Source organism: Littorina saxatilis, linkage group LG4 (assembly GCF_037325665.1).
Source record: "Littorina saxatilis isolate snail1 linkage group LG4, US_GU_Lsax_2.0, whole genome shotgun sequence".
In the NCBI taxonomy this organism is placed as follows: domain Eukaryota; kingdom Metazoa; phylum Mollusca; class Gastropoda; order Littorinimorpha; family Littorinidae; genus Littorina; species Littorina saxatilis.
This window is the reverse complement of record NC_090248.1, coordinates 68,511,529-68,536,213: the sequence shown is the minus strand read 5'-3', so window position 1 is coordinate 68,536,213 and position 24,685 is coordinate 68,511,529. Positions and strand designations below refer to the sequence as shown.

The following is a 24,685-nucleotide window of genomic DNA, read 5'->3' as shown; positions in this document are numbered from 1 at the left end:
AGGGATTTGTCTGAAACACATGTAAGATAAAAGGCCAGTCACTAGCGAGGGATTTGTCTGAAACACATGTAACATAAAAGGCCAGTCACTAGTGAGGGATTTGTCTGAAACACATGTAAGATAAAAGGCCAGTCACTAGTGAGGGATTTGTCTGAAACACATGGACAAGGAGCGTGTGTTGAAAGGTGTCCGTGATAAAGCCAAGAGTACTCGCTGGTTCACAACCCATACAAACCTGACAGTTATTTCAAGAGTTTTTCTATTGCCTAAATTCAGCCTTCCAGCAAGCCCACATGCTCACACACAAATACAAGGTGAAAAACAAATACTAAGAAGTCCAGACAGTATTCAGTGTATGTTGAATTTAATGCTGTATACAGAGTTACACATAATGCTTTTAGTTATGCGCTATAGAAATCTCCTTAATAAATAAATAAAATAATGGGCCATTTTTTCACAACCATGGAAAAGTTCATTATCCCTTTCACCATCATTCAAAACTTGTTTCTGGAAACCATTCCCAATTGATGCGTTTAGTAAACAACATGCAACAGTTCGGTGTCTCTTATTATTGAGCAATTGAACAAAGACCCTTTCCGTCACTTTCATCCACTCACACAAAAAGAGTTGTGGTCCAGTTTGCCATTCACTGTCGCAGCATCAAAAACACAACCAACAATGGAGACATTATAATTGTGTGTTCTTCATGAAAGATATTGGTATGAATATTGTTTTTCATGTACAGTGGTACCTGCCATGAACGGACACCCTTGGGACCAGTGAAAAGTCCCTACATTGCAGGTGGCCTGTCATGACAGGTATATCTTGGTAAAATAGACAAAGGGCCTCCAGAAAGTGTCCTTTCATGGGAGGTGTCCACTGATCAGAGGGGCTTCACATTGCACGTACCACTGTACATGTACATATAATCAAGGAAGTAACATTCAGACTACTTGAACCACTTTCAACACTTTCAAAGATTTGTGTGTATAATACTGCAGTTGTGTAATACACCAGAGTTTAGCAAAGGCATAGATAATCAGAGAAAAACAGGAATAAATTGAAATAAAGAGGTGCATGTATCGGCAATGAAACAACACCCTTGCCAACAGCAACATTTGCAGGTGGCCCGTAATTTTAGTAAAGATAATAGAAAAATTAAGAGACAAGAAAAAGTGTCCGTCTATGCAAGGGGCTGCGTATCACAAACATCAATACATGGGCATGTCACTGATCAGTGTAACAAGCAATCCACCGGGCATGACACTGATCAGTGTAACAAGCAATCCACCGGGCATGACACTGATCAGTGTAACAAGCATCCGTCAAGCAATCCACCGGGCATGACACTGATCAGTGTAACAAGCACCCGTCAAGCAATCCACCGAGCATGTCACTGATCAGTGTAACAAGCACCCGTCAAGCAATCCACCGGGCATGACACTGATCAGTGTAACAAGCATCCGTCAAGCAATCAACCGGGCATGACACTGATCAGTGTAACAAGCAATCCACCGGGCATGACACTGATCAGTGTAACAAGCATCCGTCAAGCAATCCACCGGGCATGACACTGATCAGTGTAACAAGCACCCGTCAAGCAATCCACCGGGCATGTCACTGATCAGTGTAACAAGCACCCGTCAAGCAATCCACCAGGCATGACACTGATCAGTGTAACAAGCACCCGTCAAGCAATCCACCGGGCATGTCACTGATCAGTGTAACAAGCATCCGTCAAGCAATCCACCGAGCATGACACTGATCAGTGTAACAAGCATCCGTCAAGCAATCCACCGGGCATGTCACTGATCAGTGTAACAAGCACCCGTCAAGCAATCCACCGGGCATGTCACTGATCAGTGTAACAAGCACCCGTCAAGCAATCCACCAGGCATGACACTGATCAGTGTAACAAGCACCCGTCAAGCAATCCACCGGGCATGTCACTGATCAGTGTAACAAGCATCCGTCAAGCAATCCACCGAGCATGACACTGATCAGTAACAAGCAATCCACCGAGCATGACACTGATCAGTGTAACAAGCACCCCTCAAGCAATCCACCGGGCATGTCACTGATCAGTGTAACAAGCACCCGTCAAGCAATCCACCGGACATGACTAAAATGAATCTGAGAAACAAAGGGAAACAAGCGCTTTAAATGCATACAACATGTGCAGCAAAAGTTATGCGGAACCGATCTCCTGGCACAAGAATACCAAGCATTGAATTGAAATGAACAAGCAACTTTCATCCTCAAAAATTATTATTTCTAAAATGGGTTTACAACATAATATATCATCAGTGTGTCATAAAGAATGCATCATTTTCGGCAAGAAACAAGTTGACACACTCTCTCACTTCTCACTTTTGGCAACATTTCCAAAACAACCAGACTTTTTTGTAGACTGCATCAGCACTGTGATTGACACAATCGGCACTGTGATTGACACAATCGGCACTGTGATTGACACAATCGGCACTGTGATTGACACAATCGGCAAGTAAATATTTGAAAGAAAAAATGGGAGGTTTGTTTATGGAACGTTTGAATTATTGACAAAACTAAACATTTACTAGAATCTCAGTTTATTTATCTTTAAAAGATACACGTACAAGATGCCCTGCATAGCAAAAAATACAATGTGATTATGAAGAGATGAACACTTATGGGGCGGTCACACCAAAGGATTTTCCTATAATCCACCCGATAACAGGCTGGAATGAATATGTAACTCCACTGTAAAACCAGCTATGATGAAATTGTATGCGATGCTATCATAGCTGAACAGAGCATGTTCTATTTTCTATCATTCAATTGCAAGTCAAAACACTCTCAGCCAATCAGAATGCGCTGAGGCCTTCACGTTATGACTTGAAATAAGGAGGCAGACATCAAACAGTCTGCTTTTGTCCATTAATGTTATGATACCGACAGCCTTACGATTTATTTTCTACTGCTGATACATGTATATTGTATATTGAAGTCACCAGACAAACTTCGTTCCCGAAATTCTTTGCCACTTCAAAAGACATGCAGAAAAAGTGACATTTAACGTGAAGCTATTAATCAAGTTAGGACGTCTTTTCGAACTTTGTTACGCTTCTGACGCAAGAGATTTTACTGCCAAAGAAAGGGTCAAAAGGAGATGTTTTGGCTTTTTTAAAAAAATCAATATCGTATCTCTTTAACAAACTGTTCAGGCCAATAATTTATTATTCAGATTTCAAGGAAACATTTTACATGTACTACGGTACAAAAACTTGAAATACACCCACCAGTCGATCTGATAATTTACACGTTAAGGCCTTCTGTCAAAAGATACTTAAGAAAGGGTGCGACTTGCCAGAGCATTTTGAACAATCAGCTTTGGTAAAAATCCTCTGCTGTCGTGATTGATTTTAGCCCTGTGACTGGGTGCAGCTTACAAAAGACTTGTTGGGCGCTGTCGTGATTGATTTTAGCCCTGTGACTGGGTGCAGCTTACAAAAGACTTGTTGGGCGCTGTCGTGATTGATTTTAGCCCTGTGACCGGGTGCAGCTTACAAAAGACTTGTTGGGCGCTTTCGCATACAATGGATTAAACAATGGCACGGCAGTGTGACCATAGCTTTAGATTGGGTTGTTTGGTGTTGTCTGCCAACGACGGCAGTACATGGCTCAAAACAATAAGGAAAACTAATAAATATTTTCTACTTAAATATTTTATCCACATGTACACACAAGAAAACACATTTTATACATGTAAAAATCAGACATATTTCTCCATTCAGTCACACATAAACGAACATAGTTATTCTTTAAAAAGAGCAGGTCGTTTCAAGTCCATATATAAACACAGTCAAGAAGATTACTAGGAATAGAAACCCAAATCCACAGTGTATATCCCAAGTATATTGAAGTGAAAAAGATAAAAACATATAAAAATTTGAAGCACTGTAATATAGCTACAAGCATCCATGAAAACAGATGTTAAAAAGAAGCAAAGTGACCAGGTACAAATGGTTGTCACAAGAACACCCACTTACCACTCTCCGGTCCTATACTGGCAACTTCGTCAAGAAATATACCCCTACTTTGGCAACATACAAAATGCTCTGGAATGTTTCGTGATATTTGGTCCCACTGGCATGTTTAAATCAAATCAGAGTACATTTACAATGTACAAGCTTTGTACATTAGTATCACGTAAAGACTCGTACAGGTATAATACCTTTATTGTGACCAAAGGGTTGGCAATATGTTGGCATCCAAAATAAAGACCATTGCTTGCACTATTTTTTCCCTCAACCTTTTCCTAAAGAACAAACGGCTGTCTACTGCTACTACTTCTGAGTACTACTGCACAAAACAAAACATTCTTGTGTGAATTTTGATGAACTGACTATATTCATATTAAACCAACAAAATTCAGTTGAAGCAAAAGCACAACTACTTATAAGAATGTAATGGTGACTGAAGAATCAATGTGGAAAAATAAGAAAAGAAGTCGGTTAGGTGCCAAACGGACACCCCAGTGGGAAACCATTTCAACAGTAACTTTCATCATCTGCAGCACATGTCCATCGCTGCTGTGTGGCAGAACCACACCGATGTTGTGCATCGCAAATTTCTGGAGACAAACTTGATCATGAGGCTAGGAACAACAAAGCCTCTTGGTCTCAACATCAGAGAGTAGTGACAACCCTCGTCAAAGACATCCCAGGAGAGAGAGAGAGATAGAGAGAGAAAGAGAGAGCAAGCGAGCGTGACGTATTACGTAAGACTTGTGTGTTTATGACGTCTATAGCAGGAGAGAGTAATGACGTTTTGCGCGCTACGTATGACGTAAGACTTGTGTATGTATGACGTTTTTTGCGAGAGAGATTAATGAAGTTTTTTTGACGTACTTTTTGCTGTGACATATTTTCATTCACTTTTTTTTGATCTGTCGAAGGAACTATGATCCGAAACGTCATGTTTGTTTTTTGTTTTCAGTAAAGAATCAACTCATCACCGACTTCTTTTCTTATTTTTCCACAACTACTTATGGTCACAATCAAAAAGTGAACTATCAAATAAACACAACTACTTATCGTCACAATCAAAAAGCAAACTATCAAATAAACAAGGGAAAATTCTTGTTACACCTTCATCACAAACAGAAAGAATACAAATGTTTGAAAGAAGTAAATGGAAAATTTAAAAAGGCACACAGTTTCTATCACACTTGGCACAACAATATCCATTCATACCTGCATTTTTTGAGTTGAAGATCATAATAAATCACACAAAACTGCAGCTGCATCACATTCACCTCTGACATCTTTAAAAATGTGATCATTCTTTAACAAGACATACAATACAGTGGAACCCCTCTTCAAGACCCCCACATTTTTGACTGGAGTCCTCTCTCAGGCTTGGCTTTTTTTTATTTTATTTTTTTAGATTTTCCTGTTCATAACCTCTATAAATGTATCCCATGTTTGTCTTCTTTTTACATTTAATCGAGTTTTGACTAAATGTTTTAACATAGAGGGGGAATCGAGACGAGGGTCGTGGTGTATGTGTGTGTGTGTGTGTGTGTCTGTCTGTGCGTGTGTGTGTGTAGAGCGATTCAGACCAAACTACTGAACCGATCTTTATGAAATTTGACATGAGAGTTCCTGGGAATGATATCCCCGGACGTTTTTTTCTTTTTTTCGATAAATACTTTTGATGACGTCATATCCGGCTTTTAAAAGTTGAGGCGGCACTCAGGCGGTTTTCAGTCCTTCACACCCTCATTTTTCAATCAAATTGATTGAAACTTTGGTCAAGCAATCTTTGACTCAGTCCGGACTTTGGTATTGCATTTCAGCTTGGAGGCTTAAAACTTAATTAATGAGTTTGGTCATTAAAAATCTGAAAATTGTAATTAAAATAATTTTTTTGTAAAACGATCCAAAAATAATGTCATTTTATTTTTCATTATATTCTGATTCAAAAAAACATATAAATATGTTATATTTGTATTAAAAACAAGCTAAGAAAATTAAAAATATGAAAAGTATAACTAAATTAAATTTCTGAAATCGATTTAAAAACAATTTCATTTTATTCCTTGTTGATTCCTGATTCCAAAAACATATAGGTATTATTTTTGGATGGAAAAACAAGCTCAGAAAGTTAAAAAGAAGAGAGATACAGAAAAGCGTGCTATGCAGCTCAGCGTAACCACTAACGAGCTAAACTGGCTCGTCAATTTCACAGCCTTTTCCACGAGCGGGGGACTGACGATGCTATACTGTCTTGGTGAGAAAAAAAATGCAATGCGTTCAGTTTCATTCTGTGAGTTCGACAGCTTGACTAAATGTAGTAATTTCGCCTTACGCGACTTGTTTTTCTTTCCGTTCGTCAGAATCCATTTTTATGACTCAGTCCTTTTTAAGAGTGATTTTCTCAGATTTTTGGGCGGTCTTTAAAGGAGGATTACACTGTATGCGTAAAATGGAATGGTTATGAATGAGAAGAAGAGGATCGTGAGGTGCGTCCGTCACAACATTAACAACTGCACCGCGAACCTTGGTGCACATCCTCATCTTCTCGGCTGAGATGGCGGATAGTGCCGTTGCCCTGGGTTGCAGATTCCGAGAAGCCTTCCAGCTCTGCGTGTTTACTCATCATCTCTTCTATAAGGTAGCTGCAAAAAAAAGTCGTAAGGTTAAAACTGAAAGATAAATGGAACAAGGGACTGTAGGGGAGAAAAACTAACAAAAAAACTATAACAAGAAGAGCAAACGCTCGATCGAGTCACTTTCGCAGTTCTGAATATTATATGAGGCATCAGATGGACAGGAAGAAATTGCTATTCACAACACAATACAGATGTAAATAATTTGATGTAAAGAATAATCCTATAAAGTTTGAATCAAATCCGATGAATAGTTTCAGAGATATGATATTTCAATTTTTTTCCTTCAAGACATACCTGTGACCTTGAAAAAGGTCAAAGGTCACCAAAGCAGACGTCAAAGTGTAGAGGTCACTGGGAGTCACGTTCACATAAAATTTGAGCCCGGTCACTTTTATAGTTTCCGAGAAAAGCCCAACGTTAAGTTGTGTGTTGCCGAACAGAAAAGGCTAGTTATCTCCCTTGTTTTTCTGATAACGTTCGTAAAAGGCTACAGATGTAAATACTTTGATGTAAAGAATAATCCTACAAAGTTTCAATCACATCCGATGAACTTTGTCAAAGATATAAAATGTCTAATTTTTCCTTTGACGCTGACCTGTGACCTTGAAAAAGGTCAAAGGTCAACGAAACCATCGTTAAAGTGTAGAGGTCATTGGAGGTCACGACTAAACAAAATATGAGCCGGATCGCTTTGATAGTTTCCGAGAAAAGTCCAACGTTAAGGTGGTGTCTACGGACGGCCGGCCGGCCGGACAGACTAACACTGACCGATTACATAGAGTCACTTTTTCTCAAGTGACTCAAAAATGTACTCGCCAGAAAACAGCAACAAGAACACATGAGAACAAATGATTTGTTAAAACAAGCAAACTGATCAGGTACCAAACTGACCACCAAACTGACCAGGTACCAAACTGACCAGGTACAAATCATGTTTTCTTGTGAGTACATTTTTATTGTTATCTTGTGAAAGATAAAACAAATGAGACAGAAAAGAAGTGTAAGACACGATAAGTCTTGATATATATGACGGTTACAGCATAAGCCTAGTCTGCGTTTATTCTCCTCCAGCCAACATCCAGAGAAATCACATAAAAATCACGTAAATACATATTTATACAAATGGATCAGTACAAATACTTACACAAGAACAATTTTACAGAAGGATTAGGGAACAATGAAAACAAAATCGTGAGAGAGTGTGAAAGAGACAGAGAGTGTGAAAGAGACAGAGAGTGTGAAAGAGACAGAGAGTGTGAAAGAGACAGAGGGTGTGAAAGAGACAGAGAGTGTGAAAGAGACAGAGGGTGTGAAAGAGACAGAGAGTGTGAAAGAGACAGAGAGTGTGAAAGAGACAGAGAGTGTGAAAGAGACAGAGAGTGTGAAAGAGACAGAGAGTGTGAAAGAGACAGAGAGTGTGAAAGAGACAGAGAGTGTGAAAGAGACAGAGAGTGTGAAAGAGACAGAGGGTGTGAAAGAGACAGAGAGTGTGAAAGAGACAGAGAGTGTGAAAGAGACAGAGAGTGTGAAAGAGACAGTGTGAAAGAGACAGAGAGTGTGAAAGAGACAGAGAGTGTGAAAGAGACAGAGAGTGTGAAAGAGACAGAGGGTGTGAAAGAGACAGAGGGTGTGAAAGAGACAGAGGGTGTGAAAGAGACAGAGAGTGTGACAGAGAGTGTGAAAGAGACAGAGAGTGTGAAAGAGACAGAGAGTGTGAAAGAGACAGAGAGTGTGAAAGAGACAGAGAGTGTGAAAGAGACAGAGAGTGTGAAAGAGACAGAGAGTGTGAAAGAGACAGAGAGTGTGAAAGAGACAGAGAGTGTGACAGAGACAGAGAGTGAAAGAGACAGAGAGTGTGAAAGAGACAGAGAGTGTGAAAGAGACAGAGAGTGTGAAAGAGACAGAGAGTGTGAAAGAGACAGAGAGTGTGAAAGAGACAGAGAGTGTGAAAGAGACAGAGAGTGTGAAAGAGACAGAGGGTGTGAAAGAGACAGAGAGTGTGAAAGAGACAGAGAGTGTGAAAGAGACAGAGAGTGTGAAAGAGACAGAGAGTGTGAAAGAGACAGAGAGTGTGAAAGAGACAGAGAGTGTGAAAGAGACAGAGGGTGTGAAAGAGACAGAGGGTGTGAAAGAGACAGAGAGTGTGAAAGAGACAGAGAGTGTGACAGAGAGTGTGAAAGAGACAGAGAGTGTGAAAGAGACAGAGAGTGTGAAAGAGACAGAGAGTGTGAAAGAAACAGAGAGTGTGAAAGAGACAGAGAGTGTGAAAGAGACAGAGAGTGTGAAAGAGACAGAGAGTGTGAAAGAGACAGAGAGTGTGAAAGAGACAGAGAGTGTGACAGAGAGTGTGAAAGAGACAGAGAGTGTGAAAGAGACAGAGAGTGTGAAAGAGACAGAGAGTGTGAAAGAAACAGAGAGTGTGAAAGAGACAGAGAGTGTGAAAGAGACAGAGAGTGTGAAAGAGACACAGAGTGTGAAAGAGACAGAGGGTGTGAAAGAGACAGAGGGTGTGAAAGAGACAGAGGGCGTGAAAGAGACAGAGAGTGTGAAAGAGACAGAGAGTGTGAAAGAGACAGAGAGTGTGAAAGAGACAGAGAGTGTGAAAGAGACAGAGAGTGTGAAAGAGACAGAGAGTGTGAAAGAGACAGAGAGTGTGAAAGAGACAGAGAGTGTGAAAGAGACAGAGAGTGTGAAAGAGACAGAGAGTGTGAAAGAGACAGAGAGTGTGAAAGAGACAGAGAGTGTGAAAGAGACAGAGAGTGTGAAAGAGACAGAGAGTGTGAAAGAGACAGAGAGTGTGAAAGAGACAGAGAGTGTGAAAGAGACAGAGAGTGTGAAAGAGACAGAGAGTGTGAAAGAGACAGAGAGTGTGAAAGAGACAGAGAGTGTGAAAGAGACAGAGAGTGTGAAAGAGACAGAGAGTGTGAAAGAGACAGAGAGTGTGAAAGAGACAGAGAGTGTGAAAGAGACAGAGGGTGTGAAAGAGACAGAGGGTGTGAAAGAGACAGAGAGTGTGAAAGAGACAGAGGGTGTGAAAGAGACAGAGGGTGTGAAAGAGACAGAGGGTGTGAAAGAGACAGAGAGTGTGAAAGAGACAGAGGGTGTGAAAGAGACAGAGGGTGTGAAAGAGACAGAGAGTGTGAAAGAGACAGAGAGTGTGAAAGAGACAGAGAGTGTGAAAGAGACAGAGAGTGTGAAAGAGACAGAGGGTGTGAAAGAGACAGAGGGTGTGAAAGAGACAGAGAGTGTTAAAGAGACAGAGAGTGTGAAAGAGACAGAGAGTGTGAAAGAGACAGAGAGTGTGAAAGAGACAGAGAGTGTGAAAGAGACAGAGGGTGTGAAAGAGACAGAGGGTGTGAAAGAGACAGAGGGTGTGAAAGAGACAGAGGGTGTGAAAGAGACAGAGGGTGTGAAAGAGACAGAGGGTGTGAAAGAGACAGAGAGTGTGAAAGAGACAGAGAGTGTGAAAGAGACAGAGGGTGTGAAAGAGACAGAGGGACATGCAGAACCTGAACATTGACATTGCTTATTAGGTCTGAGAGAACCTTGCTCACAGAATTGTTTCTACCAGACACATATACACCTTTGACCGATATATGTACATCTAGAACCTTGCTCACAGAATTGTTTCTACCAGACACATATACACCTTTGACCGATATATGTACATCTAGAACCTTGCTCACAGAATTGTTTCTACCAGACACATTATACACCTTTGACCGATATATGTACATCTAGAACCTTGCTCACAGAATTGTTTCTACCAGACACATATACACCTTTGACCGATATATGTACATCTAGAACCTTGCTCACAGAATTGTTTCTACCAGACACATATACACCTTTGACCGATATATGTACATCTAGAACCTTGCTCACAGAATTGTTTCTGCCAGACATATACACCTTTGACCGATATATGTACATCTAGAACCTTGCTCACAGAATTGTTTCTACCAGACACATATACACCTTTGACCGATATATGTACATCTAGAACCTTGCTCACAGAATTGTTTCTGCCAGACACATATACACCTTTGACCGATATATGTACATCTAGAACCTTGCTCACAGAATTGTTTCTACCAGACACATATACACCTTTGACCGATATATGTACATCTAGAACCTTGCTCACAGAATTGTTTCTGCCAGACATATACACCTTTGACCGATATATGTACATCTAGAACCTTGCTCACAGAATTGTTTCTGCCAGACACATATACACCTTTGACCGATATATGTACATCTAGAACCTTGCTCACAGAATTGTTTCTACCAGACACATATACACCTTTGACCGATATATGTACATCTAGAACCTTGCTCACAGAATTGTTTCTGCCAGACATATACACCTTTGACCGATATATGTACATCTAGAACCTTGCTCACAGAATTGTTTCTGCCAGACACATATACACCTTTGACCGATATATGTACATCTAGAACCTTGCTCACAGAATTGTTTCTACCAGACACATATACACCTTTGACCGATATATGTACATCTAGAACCTTGCTCACAGAATTGTTTCTACCAGACACATATACACCTTTGACCGATATATGTACATCTAGAACCTTGCTCACAGAATTGTTTCTACCAGACACATTATACACCTTTGACCGATATATGTACATCTAGAACCTTGCTCACAGAATTGTTTCCACCAGACACATATACACCTTTGACCGATATATGTACATCTAGAACCTTGCTCACAGAATTGTTTCCACCAGACACATATACACCTTTGACCGATATATGTACATCTAGAACCTTGCTCACAGAATTGTTTCTGCCAGACATATACACCTTTGACCGATATATGTACATCTAGAACCTTGCTCACAGAATTGTTTCTACCAGACACATATACACCTTTGACCGATATATGTACATCTAGAACCTTGCTCACAGAATTGTTTCTGCCAGACACATATACACCTTTGACCGATATATGTACATCTAGAACCTTGCTCACAGAATTGTTTCTACCAGACACATATACACCTTTGACCGATATATGTACATCTAGAACCTTGCTCACAGAATTGTTTCTGCCAGACATATACACCTTTGACCGATATATGTACATCTAGAACCTTGCTCACAGAATTGTTTCTACCAGACACATATACACCTTTGACCGATATATGTACATCTAGAACCTTGCTCACAGAATTGTTTCTACCAGACACATATACACCTTTGACCGATATATGTACATCTAGAACCTTGCTCACAGAATTGTTTCTGCCAGACATATACACCTTTGACCGATATATGTACATCTAGAACCTTGCTCACAGAATTGTTTCTGCCAGACACATATACACCTTTGACCGATATATGTACATCTAGAACCTTGCTCACAGAATTGTTTCTACCAGACACATATACACCTTTGACCGATATATGTACATCTAGAACCTTGCTCACAGAATTGTTTCCACCAGACACATATACACCTTTGACCGATATATGTACATCTAGAACCTTGCTCACAGAATTGTTTCTACCAGACACATATACACCTTTGACCGATATATGTACATCTAGAACCTTGCTCACAGAATTGTTTCTACCAGACACATATACACCTTTGACCGATATATGTACATCTAGAACCTTGCTCACAGAATTGTTTCTACCAGACATATATACACCTTTGACCGATATATGTACATCTAGAACCTTGCTCACAGAATTGTTTCTACCAGACACATATACACCTTTGACCGATATATGTACATCTAGAACCTTGCTCACAGAATTGTTTCTGCCAGACACATATACACCTTTGACCGATATATGTACATCTAGAACCTTGATCACAGAATTGTTTCTACCAGACACATATACACCTTTGACCGATATATGTACATCTAGAACCTTGCTCACAGAATTGTTTCTACCAGACACATATACACCTTTGACCGATATATGTACATCTAGAACCTTGCTCACAGAATTGTTTCTACCAGACACATATACACCTTTGACCGATATATGTACATCTAGAACCTTGCTCACAGAATTGTTTCTACCAGACACATATACACCTTTGACCGATATATGTACATCTAGAACCTTGCTCACAGAATTGTTTCTACCAGACACATATACACCTTTGACCGATATATGTACATGTAGAACCTTGCTCACAGAATTGTTTCTACCAGACACATATACACCTTTGACCGATATATGTACATCTAGAACCTTGCTCACAGAATTGTTTCTACCAGACACATATACACCTTTGACCGATATATGTACATCTAGAACCTTGCTCACAGAATTGTTTCTACCAGACACATATACACCTTTGACCGATATATGTACATCTAGAACCTTGCTCACAGAATTGTTTCTACCAGACACATATACACCTTTGACCGATATATGTACATCTAGAACCTTGCTCACAGAATTGTTTCCACCAGACACATATACACCTTTGACCGATATATGTACATCCTAAGAACCGCTTCTACCTTGAACTGGACAATCGTATGCACTCTAGATATTGGCACCCTCAATGCAAATCAAAGTGCCTCAATATTAAATTTTCAGGTTGGCTTTGTAATACAGGAGAAAGCGACACACATTTCCCTGCAAAGGGATGGATAATAAAGAATGAAATGAAATCTCACTTCATGGATTCGTCGATCATGGTGCCTTCTTTGACGGACGTTTCGCTCCATCCCAGGAAGTCGTGTTCCTTACACATCTCTTCTATCTCCTCCTGCTCCACCTCTCGCTGGCCAAGGTCACACTGCACAAGACAGAAACAACAACAACACTAATTAATTATCAAATTACAATTATCAAACTGCAATTTCTCCATGTGAGATAATAAAGTTAATTTGATCGGATTTGATTTGAAATAACCCAAGGGAAGTAAGCGCTCTAAATACATACAACATGGAGTAAGCGAGAATTATACGGAACCATTCTCCTGGCACCTAAGAGAATAACAAGCATTGAAATGAACAAGTGGCTTTCATCCTCAACTAATTAATTAGTTTTGAGACATGCATTTGACTTTGCCTTAGCCGCTTGGGTCGGCGTAACTTACACCTCTTTGTTTAAGGTCTGCCTTGAAGGTGAGGAGAGAGTCAGATGTCCAGAACAGCGCGGTGCAGTTTAAATAAGGGTGCAGTGTTCGTTATATAACTGAGGCGTGTCAATCGCAACAGTGCCTGAGCTAAACATTTGTGGGCACTACCCACAGCCCGGCACTGTGAACATTCCCCCTCCCTTCACCTCTCTTGCAACTATCTGCCCTACCCTTGGTCTCATCACTATCTGCCCTACCCTTGGTCTCATCACTATCTGCCCTACCCTTGGTCTCATAACTATCTGCCCTACCCTTGGTCTCATCACTATCTGCCCTACCCTTGGTCTCATAACTATCTGCCCTACCCTTGGTCTCATAACTATCTCTCATAACTATAATTGGCAATTCTTTTTGCCTCTTCTTCTTCAATCATGGGCGCAAACTCCCACATACACTCTTCTTTTTGCACGAGTAGGTTTTTACGTGAATGACTCTTTTTCCCCCTGACATTTACAGAGATAGCCATACACTGTTTTCAGGGGATGCATCTTGACACTTTTGTGTTTCTATAAGTCACCAAATTCTGACATGGATTACAGGGATTACAGGGATTACAGGGATTACATGGATTACAGGGATTACAGGGATTACAGGGATTACAGGATCTTTTCTGTGCGCACTTTGTCTTGTGTTTGCATGTACACTTGAAAGGGTAGGTCTCTTCTTCTGCGTTCGTGGGCTGAAACTCCCACGTACACTCGTGTTTTTTGCACGAGTGGAATTTTACGTGTATGACCGTTTTTTACCCCGCCATTTAGGCAGCCATACGCCGTTTTCGGAGGAAGCATGCTGGGTATTTTCGTGTTTCTATAACCCACCGAACTCTGACATGGATTACAGTATCTTTTTCGTGCGCACTTGGTCTTGTGCTTGCGTGTACACACGGGAGTGTTCGGACACCGAGGAGAGTCTGCACACAAAGTTGACTCTGAGAAATAAATCTCTCGCCGAACGTGGGGACGAACTCACGCTGACAGCAGCCAACTGGATACAAATCCAGCGCGCTACCGACTGAGCTACATCCCCGCCCAAAGGGTAGGTCTTAAATTTGGGTCTTTTAAAAGGGGGGTTCCACGGTATTTCAGATTTCCTCTGACCTTGTTGGCGAGCAGTAAGCAGGGAACGGCCGCACCGTCTGCCAGCTGACACTTGCTGTCCAGGTCTTTCTTCCACCGCACAGCGTTCTGGAAGGTGTTTTTCTGGGACAGGTCAAACATGACGATGCAGGCGTGGGCATCCTTGTAGTACACTCTCGTCATGGAGGTGAAGCGTTCCTGACCTGAAACAGATAGATATTATCTCAAATGAGAAATGAATGACCTAAAAAAAAGGGTACAAAAGATGGTCAACATATGCAGAAAAAGCCTGTGAAAAATAGTACTCTACTGTTGGGACTATAGGGCGCAACTTTTTACCTCAACTTTTACCCCTGCGCCCTTTTGACCGGTATCGCCATGGCATGTGTATGGCGAAAGAAGAGTACAGATGTACCCACAAGCTGAGGTCACAAGGCAAAACAGCTCTGAGAATGCAGACTCTCTGATTTCAACGCATGTTGGGTAGAAAACGTAGCTAAATTTCCACTCAGTATACATGTCTTTCCTTTGACTTGTGGCCAATACACGGGAAGCACCTATTGTGTGGATTTGTCTCATTTTAAACTTAAAAGCAGGAGTTGCTCCTTTTACAACGAAGCTCCTTATATAGTCCCGAAAATATGGTACATGTACTAGGAATTAGCATGGTGGAACTGATGTCACTTCCTGTTAGAGAACCAACTGTCAAGGGACTCTTATACACAACAATCTAGTTTCATACCATTTACATGGGTGGAACTGAAACATGTCATGAATTGTGAAGAACCAGACCAACCAGACCAACCAAACTCAACCGAATCAAAAAACAAAACAAACAGAGAGAAGAAAAGAACAAGTCGCGTAAGGCGAAATTACTACATTTAGTCAAGCTGTGGAACTCACAGAATGAAACTGAACGTAGTCCGCCGCTAGTGCAAAAGGCAGTAAAAGTGACGAGCCTGTTTGGCGCAGCAGCGGTTGCGTTTTATAGCACGCTTTACTGTACCTCTCTTCGTTTTAACTTTCTGAGCGTGTTTTTAATCCAAACATATCATATCTATATGTTTTTGGAATCAGGAACCGACAAGGAATAAGATGAAATAGTTTTTAAATCGATTTCGGAAATTTAATTTTGATCATAATTTTTATATTTTTAATTTTCAGAGATTGTTTTTAATCCAAATATAACATATGTATATGTTTTTGGAATCAGAAAATGACGAAGAATAAGATGAAATTGTTTTTGGATCGTTTAATAAAAAAATAATTTTAATTACAAGTTTCCGATTTTTAATGACCAAACTCACTCATTAGTTTTTAAGCCACCAAGCTGAAATGCAATACCGAAGTCCGGCCTTTGTCGAAGATTGCTTTGCCAAAATTTCAATCAATTTAATTGAAAAATGAGGGTGTGACAGTGCCGCCTCAACTTTTACAAAAAGCCGGATATGACGTCATCAAAGGTATTTATCGAAAAAATGAAAAAAACGTCCGGGGATATCATACCCAGGAACTTTCATGTCAAATTTCATAAAGATCGGCCCAGTAGTTTAGTCTGAATCGCTCTACACACACACACACACACACACACACACACATACACCACGACCCTCGTCTCGATTCCCCCCTCTATGTTAAAACATTTAGTCAAAACTTGACAAAATGTAAAAAGGCCATAATCGAATCCGGATTTTCGGCATATATCGGAAGAATATCCCACCCATGCATTTATTTCTGATATATAGGGGAGATAACTTATATAGTCAGAAGAGCCCTGGCTTTGAATTTGAAACCAGTCTGTCATGATCAGCGTGGGTTTAAGTCCATGTTCGACAAGAAATCTATTTTCTGAAGTTAACTTTGTGCCGGCTTTCCTTGGTGTCTAAAAACCCATGCTTGTGCATGTTAAAGATCCCAAGTACACAGCAGAAGTCTCAGGGCTTGAAAAACACAAACATCTATGCAGAAAAGAAAACTTCACATGACTTTAAGAAATGACCGTACCTCATACTGTTGTTTTAAAGATAAGGATGAGTGTTTGACACATTTTGTTCATTGTATGTCTTTAATTTTGAAGATAGCTTAGAACCTTTGTGTATCTGTAGATAGCACTTTGTACAATCACTTCCCTTCAAAAGTACAAAAACCTTGCCTTGGAAGAACAGCTTATAATTTCTCTGTATTTCAAAACTGACTGAGGTTATGAACAGTAAGTCTGAGAAAACAGCCAGGGTCTTAAAAGGGAGGGAGTCTTAAATTAAAAGGAGGGTTCTACTGTACAGAGTAGTTTTATCACAAGCAGGGAGGGTTCTACTGTACAGAGTAGTTTTATCACAAGCAGGGAGGGTTCTACTGTACAGAGTAGTTTTATCACAAGCAGGGAGGGTTCTACTGTGCAGAGTAGTTTTATCACACGCAGGGAGTGTTCTACTGTACAGAGTAGTTTTATCACACGCAGGGAGGGTTCTACTGTACAGAGTAGTTTTATCACAAGCAGGGAGGGTTCTACTGTGCAGAGTAGTTTTATCACACGCAGGGAGTGTTCTACTGTACAGAGTAGTTTTATCACACGCAGGGAGGGTTCTACTGTACAGAGTAGTTTTATCACACGCAGGGAGGGTTCTACTGTACAGAGTAGTTTTATCACACGCAGGGAGGGTTCTACTGTACAGAGTAGTTTTATCACTCGCAGGGAGGGTTCTACTGTACAGAGTAGTTTTATCACAAGCAGGGAGGGTTCTACTGTACAGAGTAGTTTTATCACAAGCAGGGAGGGTTCTACTGTACAGAGTAGTTTTATCACAAGCAGGGAGGGTTCTACTGTACAGAGTAGTTTTATCACAAGCAGGGAGGGTTCTACTGTACAGAGTAGTTTTATCACAAGCAGGGAGGGTTCTACTGTACAGAGAAGTTTTATCACACGCACGGAGGGTTCTACTGTACAGAGTAGTTTTATCACTCGCAGGGAGGGTTCTACTGTACAGAGTAGTTTTATCACACGCAGGGAGGGTTCTACTGTACAGAGTAGTTTTATCACAAGCAGGGAGGGTTCTACTGTACAGAGTAGTTTTATCACACGCAGGGAGGGTTCTACTGTACAGAGTAGTTTTATCACAAGCAGGGAGGGTTCTACTGTACAGAGTAGTTTTATCACAAGCAGGGAGGGTTCTACTGTACAGAGTAGTTTTATCACAAGCAGGGAGGGTTCTACTGTACAGAGTAGTTTTATCACAAGCAGGGAGGGTTCTACTGTACAGAGTAGTTTTATCACACGCAGGGAGGGTTCTATACTGTACAGAGTAGTTTTATCACAAGCAGGGAGGGTTCTACTGTACAGAGTAGTTTTATCACAAGCAGGGAGGGTTCTACTGTACAGAGTAGTTTTATCACACGCAGGGAGGGTTCTACTGTACAGAGTAGTTTTATCACAAGCAGGGAGGGTTCTACTGTACAGAGTAGTTTTTCACAAGCAGGGAGGGTTCTACTGTACAGAGTAGTTTTATCACACGCAGGGAGGGTTCTACTGTACAGAGTAGTTTTATCACAAGCAGGGAGGGTTCTACTGTACAGAGTAGGTTTATCACAAGCAGGGAGGGTTCTACTGTACAGAGTAGTTTTATCACAAGCAGGGAGGGTTCTACTGTACACAGTAGGTTTATCACAAGCAGGGAGGGTTCTACTGTACAGAGTAGATTTATCACAAGCAGGGAGGGTTCTACTGTACAGAGTAGTTTTATCACAAGCAGGGAGGGTTGTACTGTACAGAGTAGTTTTATCACACGCAGGGAGGGTTCTACTGTACAGAGTAGTTTTATCACAAGCAGGGAAGGTTCTACTGTACAGAGTAATTTTATCACAAGCAGGGACGGTTCTACTGTACAGAGTAGTTTTATCACACGCAGGGAGGGTTCTACTGTACAGAGTAGTTTTATCACACGCAGGGAGGGTTCTACTGTACAGAGTAGTTTTATCACAAGCAGGGAGGGTTCTACTGTACAGAGTAGTTTTATCACAAGCAGGGAGGGTTCTACTGTACAGAGTAGTTTTATCACACGCAAGAAGGGTTTTACTGTACAGAGTAGTTTTATCACAAGCAGGGAGGGTTCTACTGTACAGAGTAGTTTTATCACACGCAGGGAGGGTTCTACTGTACAGAGTAGTTTTATCACACGCAGGGAGGGTTCTACTGTACAGAGTAGTTTTATCACACGCAGGGAGGGTTCTACTGTACAGAGTAGTTTTATCACACGCAGGGAGGGTTCTACTGTACAGAGTAGTTTTATCACACGCAGGGAGGGTTCTACTATACAGAGTAGTTTTATCACAAGCAGGGAGGGTTCTACTGTACAGAGTAGTTTTATCACAAGCAGGGAGGGTTCTACTGTACAGAGTAGTTTTATCACAAGCAGGGAGGGTTCTACTGTACAGAGTAGTTTTATCACACGCAGGGAGGGTTCTACTGTACAGAGTAGTTTTATCACAAGCAGGGAGGGTTCTACTGTACAGAGTAGTTTTATCACACGCAGGGAGGGTTCTACTGTACAGAGTAGTTTTATCACAAGCAGGGAGGGTTCTACTGTACAGAGTAGTTTTATCACAAGCAGGGAGGGTTCTACTGTACAGAGTAGTTTTATCACAAGCAGGGAGGGTTCTACTGTACAGAGTAGTTTTATCACAAGCAGGGAGGGTTCTACTGTACAGAGTAGTTTTATCACAAGCAGGGAGGGTTCTACTGTACAGAGTAGTTTTATCACAAGCAGGGAGGGTTCTACTGCACAGAGTAGTTTTATCACAAGCAGGGAGGGTTCTACTGTACAAAGTAGTTTTATCACACGCAGGGAGGGTTCTACTGTACAGAGTAGTTTTATCACAAGCAGGGAGGGTTCTACTGTACAGAGTAGTTTTATCACAAGCAGGGAGGGTTCTACTGTACAGAGTAGTTTTATCACACGCAGGGAAGGGTTCTACTGTACAGAGTAGTTTTATCACAAGCAGGGAGGGTTCTACTGTACAGAGTAGTTTTATCACACGCAGGGAGGGTTCTACTGTACAGAGTAGTTTTATCACACGCAGGGAGGGTTCTACTGTACAGAGTAGTTTTATCACACGCAGGGAGGGTTCTACTGTACAGAGTAGTTTTATCACACGCAGGGAGGGTTCTACTGTACAGAGTAGTTTTATCACACGCAGGGAGGGTTCTACTGTACAGAGTAGTTTTATCACAAGCAGCGAGGGTTCTACTGTACAGAGTAGTTTTATCACAAGCAGGGAGGGTTCTACTGTACAGAGTAGTTTTATCACAAGCAGGGAGGGTTCTACTGTACAGAGTAGTTTTATCACACGCAGGGAGGGTTCTACTGTACAGAGTAGTTTTATCACAAGCAGGGAGGGTTCTACTGTACAGAGTAGTTTTATCACACGCAGGGAGGGTTCTACTGTACAGAGTAGTTTTATCACAGGCAGGGAGGGTTCTACTGTACAGAGTAGTTTTATCACAAGCAGGGAGGGTTCTACTGTACAGAGTAGTTTTATCACAAGCAGGGAGGGTTCTACTGTACAGAGTAGTTTTATCACAAGCAGGGAGGGTTCTACTGTACAGAGTAGCTTTATCACAAGCAGGGAGGGTTCTACTGTACAGAGTAGTTTTATCACAAGCAGGGAGGGTTCTACTGTACAGAGTAGTTTTATCACACGCAGGGAGGGGTCTACTGTACAGAGTAGTTTTATCACAAGCAGGGAGGGTTCTACTGTACAGAGTAGTTTTATCACAAGCAGGGAGGGTTCTACTGTACAGAGTAGTTTTATCACAAGCAGGGAGGGTTCTACTGTACAGAGTAGTTTTATCACACGCAGGGAGGGTTCTACTGTACAGAGTAGTTTTATCACAAGCAGGGAGGGTTCTACTGTACAGAGTAGTTTTATCACAAGCAGGGAGGGTTCTACTGTACAGAGTAGTTTTATCACACGCAGGGAGGGTTCTACTGTACAGAGTAGTTTTATCACAAGCAGGGAGGGTTCTACTGTACAGAGTAGTTTTATCACAAGCAGGGAGGGTTCTACTGTACAGAGTAGTTTTATCACAAGCAGGGAGGGTTCTACTGTACAGAGTAGTTTTATCACACGCAGGGAGGGGTCTACTGTACAGAGTAGTTTTATCACAAGCAGGGAGGGTTCTACTGTACAGAGTAGTTTTATCACAAGCAGGGAGGGTTCTACTGTACAGAGTAGTTTTATCACATGCAGGGAGGGTTCTACTGTACAGAGTAGTTTTATCACAAGCAGGGAGGGTTCTACTGTACAGAGTAGTTTTATCACAAGCAGGGAGGGTTCTACTGTACAGAGTAGTTTTATCACACGCAGGGAGGGTTCTACTGCACAGAGTACCGTACTTTCCGGATGACAAGGCGCTTCGTTATCTAAGACGCACCCCCTTCTTTAAAAAAAAAATTGTAATCCAGTCACCCATTGGACGCAGGGGGCCAATAGGGCGCACCAAAATGACCCAGTTTTTGCCATGAGAGGTGGTTCCCCTGTCATATCTGAGAGAGGAAACATTTCCTGCATCGGGGTCAGTGACCGGTCAGTGACCGACTTTAACTGAGTAAAAATATGTGTGCTCTGTGTGTGCGGCCAGATCAAAGGCATTGTGATAGCTGGGTAGCCTTGTTAAAAGACACGACCTTCGTCAATGACCCAGTTTTTGCCATGAGAGGTGGTTCCCCTGTCATATCTGAGAGAGGAAACACTTCCTGCATCGGGGTCAGTGACCGGTCAGTGACTGAGTTTAACAGAGTGGAAATCTGTGTGTGGGCCAGATCAAAGGCAGGGCAGTACCTAGTAGCTGAAACATGCATTATCACAAGTTGTTTGACTGGTACTCAAGCGGTCTCTTTGATTTTTTTCGTATTTCATACACGGATTAGGCGCTTCGTTATACAAGAACTCGAGGAAAAAAGTCGCGCCTTATGACCCGGAAAGTACGGTAGTTTTATCACACGCAGGGAGGGTTCTACTGTACAGAGTAGTTTTATCACACGCAGGGAGGGTTCTACTGTACAGAGTAGTTTTATCACAAGCAGGGAGGGTTCTACTGTACAGAGTAGTTTTATCACACGCAGGGAGGGTTCTACTGTACAGAGTAGTTTTATCACAAGCAGGGAGGGTTCTACTGTACAGAGTAGTTTTATCACACGCAGGGAGGGTTCTACTGTACAGAGTAGTTTTATCACAAGCAGGGAGGGTTCTACTATACAGAGTAGTTTTATCACAAGCAGGGAGGGTTCTACTGTACAGAGTAGTTTTATCACAAGCAGGGAGGGTTCTACTGTACAGAGTAGTTTTATCACAAGCAGGGAGGGTTCTACTGTACAGAGTAGTTTTATCACACGCAGGGAGGGTTCTACTGTACAGAGTAGTTTTATCACACGCAGGGAGGGTTCTACTGTACAGAGTAGTTTTATCACACGCAGGGAGGGTCTACTGTACAGAATAGTTTTATCACAAGCAGGGAGGACACACACAAACAAAACAATATTTACATACCTGCTATGTCCCACAGCTGAAGCTTAATGTTGCATCTGTCCGACCAGCGTATAACTTTCAGGGCAAAATCAACTGCAGAAGAGAGACAAGTAAATCAGTCATGATGTATTATTGACATATATTGTTTACAATAGACTGCAGTACCACATAGATTTGATGACGAATCCATAGATTGCACATTGCACGGAAAGATCATTTTTCTTGTCAATGTCATGGTAGTTGATACATGTACACGGATCTGTTGTTCTGACAATCAGTGACATCATGACTTGTCAGATTATATTGGGAGAATGTAACAGGATAGTTGGTGAGAAAGAGATATGCAGACCTGTAAATAGCTCAGTAACAATAATACTATGAATGTAAACATTTGTCCATGAAACATACATACACGGACAGACAGACAGACAGACTCACACACACACACACGTGTACACACACACACACACACACACATTTTCAGTTTCACAATTTATAATCCTCACTATACAGTTCTGACATAAAGTGAGAGAAAGGTAAACACAAAATATTAATGTCTTGTAATGAATCTCAATCACACACAAAATTCTTGATTAATATGCAGTCACATACCACCAATGGTCATTTTGTAGTCTCTGCGAAATGAGTCGTTGACATAACGGTGCACAAAGGACGTCTTTCCCACAGTGGGGTCCCCAATAATGATCACTTTGAATAAAACTTCCTCTGCCATTGTACAACCGGCGCAGCTTCTTTTCAGACACTGAATGTTAATCAACTTAATGCTACAAGAAACGATGATGACACCACAACTGTCTTGTGATTATGTGGGCCTGCATTCAGAACTGACCCCAATTCTTGTAAAAGTTTGTCTGTTATACTTATAAGCTTTATGCACAATCCCACTCAGAGCCAAGTTCATTTGAATAGATGGTTGTCATGTTGACAGGTGGTCAGCAGATACTTCTGTCACACACGGAGTTTGATCCATCGTTACGTGTAATGATTACATCCAGTTGGTCTCAGTCGTTGCTCTTTCGAGATAGCACACACAGGTATTGGTAAGTCCCGTGTGTCAGCTTGACCCCAAACTTACACACAAATTATTGCGTGTTTCTTGTAACTGATTCTGTTCTGTTGTTTGTCATGTGCAAACGATCTTTCAAAATCATGTGGATTTCAAATGAACGCGACAAGTTTACCACATTGCAGAACCAGAAAAAAAACAAGAAGCAGAAGTTGCTTTCCCACCAAGTCACATGATCAAGCACATGGCCTCATTCATGTGATTGGGGCCATGTAGGGGTTTGTGAGGCAAGCACGCAAAACATAATTTCCGTCAAAATAAGCACGTTTATACTTACCTGTATAGTTTATCCGTCCAACAGACTCAAATACAAGCCTTTAAGCTTCTGTATACATTTTGTTGTTGTTATATTGACAATAAAGTATACTCGGGATGATGACCCTATGCAGAACCTCACACTAGGGGAGGTAAAGCCCAACAAACACAGGTTTATTTCCGGGTTTCCACATTGGTTGACAAGGTTCCTTTCGGTATTGAAACTAGATGGGGGGAAATCTCAAGTCATTTTCAGTAGTGAGAAACTGGGTATACATGTTTTGTAGTACGTTTCAGGAAGATATCACGTTTTACAGTTACTTTTCTTTTGAGTGGGTAAGATGAAATATTGGAAGCAGACGTATGCTTTCAGATGTATGAAGTTCTACTAGTACTTGTATTGAACTTGAACTTGAACTTGCGATGTTTAAGGCCTTAGGCCTGTTCATCGATCCTGTCGAATAGTACTCCAATAACACTTTTGTTGGTGGCATGCGCGGGCGGTTATTGGTAGCACGTTGGCGAGAATTTCTCTGGTCTGTCTGCCCAGAAATTGTCCAGCCTTCCTTTGAAACTGTTCACTGATGGTGCTGTCACAACTGTTTCTGGCAGACTGTTCCAGTGAGGAATCACCCTTTCTGCGAAGAAGCAGCTCCGAACGTTCAGCCTACAAAATGGTTTGTACAACTTGAGGCTGTTTCCCCTAGTGTCTTTGGTTTCGGTCAGCTGGAAATTCGGGTTGCCTGTGTCGTAGATCCCATGCATATACTTGTAGAGGTCGATCATGTCACCTCGGAGACGCCTGTGTTCGAGACTCGGTAGTTTGAGTACAGCAAGTCGTTCTGGGTAAGTTTTCTCACTGAGAGCCGATATCAGTTTGGTAGCCCTTCTCTGTACGTCCTCTATTTCCTTGCACAGCAGTTTCTGCTGTGGTTGCCATACTGAA

The 24,685-nt window shown here is 41.4% G+C and overlaps 1 protein-coding gene across 1 annotated transcript; it reads right to left on the bottom strand.

Annotated features, from left to right (window-relative positions):
- Positions 1–6,254: 6,254 nt before the first annotated feature.
- Positions 6,255–23,650, bottom strand: LOC138965477 (ras-related protein Rab-7L1-like). The gene is made up of 5 exons (XM_070337640.1): positions 23,010–23,650; positions 22,419–22,490; positions 14,898–15,079; positions 13,334–13,455; positions 6,255–6,664 (listed from the first exon to the last, which is right to left on the bottom strand). Exons 1-5 carry the CDS (start codon positions 23,128–23,130, stop codon positions 6,526–6,528), a joined length of 636 nt encoding a protein of 211 aa, XP_070193741.1. The 5' UTR covers positions 23,131–23,650; the 3' UTR covers positions 6,255–6,525.
- Positions 23,651–24,685: the final 1,035 nt, after the last annotated feature.

Bases quoted from the DNA above. Each gene is read 5' to 3' on its own strand.
- LOC138965477 (XM_070337640.1), bottom strand. From the start codon at position 23,130: ATGGCAGAGGAAGTTTTATTCAAAGTGATCATTATTGGGGACCCCACT. The intron at 15,080-22,418 runs GTATGTAAATAT...TATCTGTTTCAG, and splicing joins TCAGCTGTGGGACATAGCAG to GTCAGGAACGCTTCACCTCC. The intron at 6,665-13,333 runs GTGAGATTTCAT...TTTTTTTTGCAG, and splicing joins ATGATCGACGAATCCATGAA to CTACCTTATAGAAGAGATGA.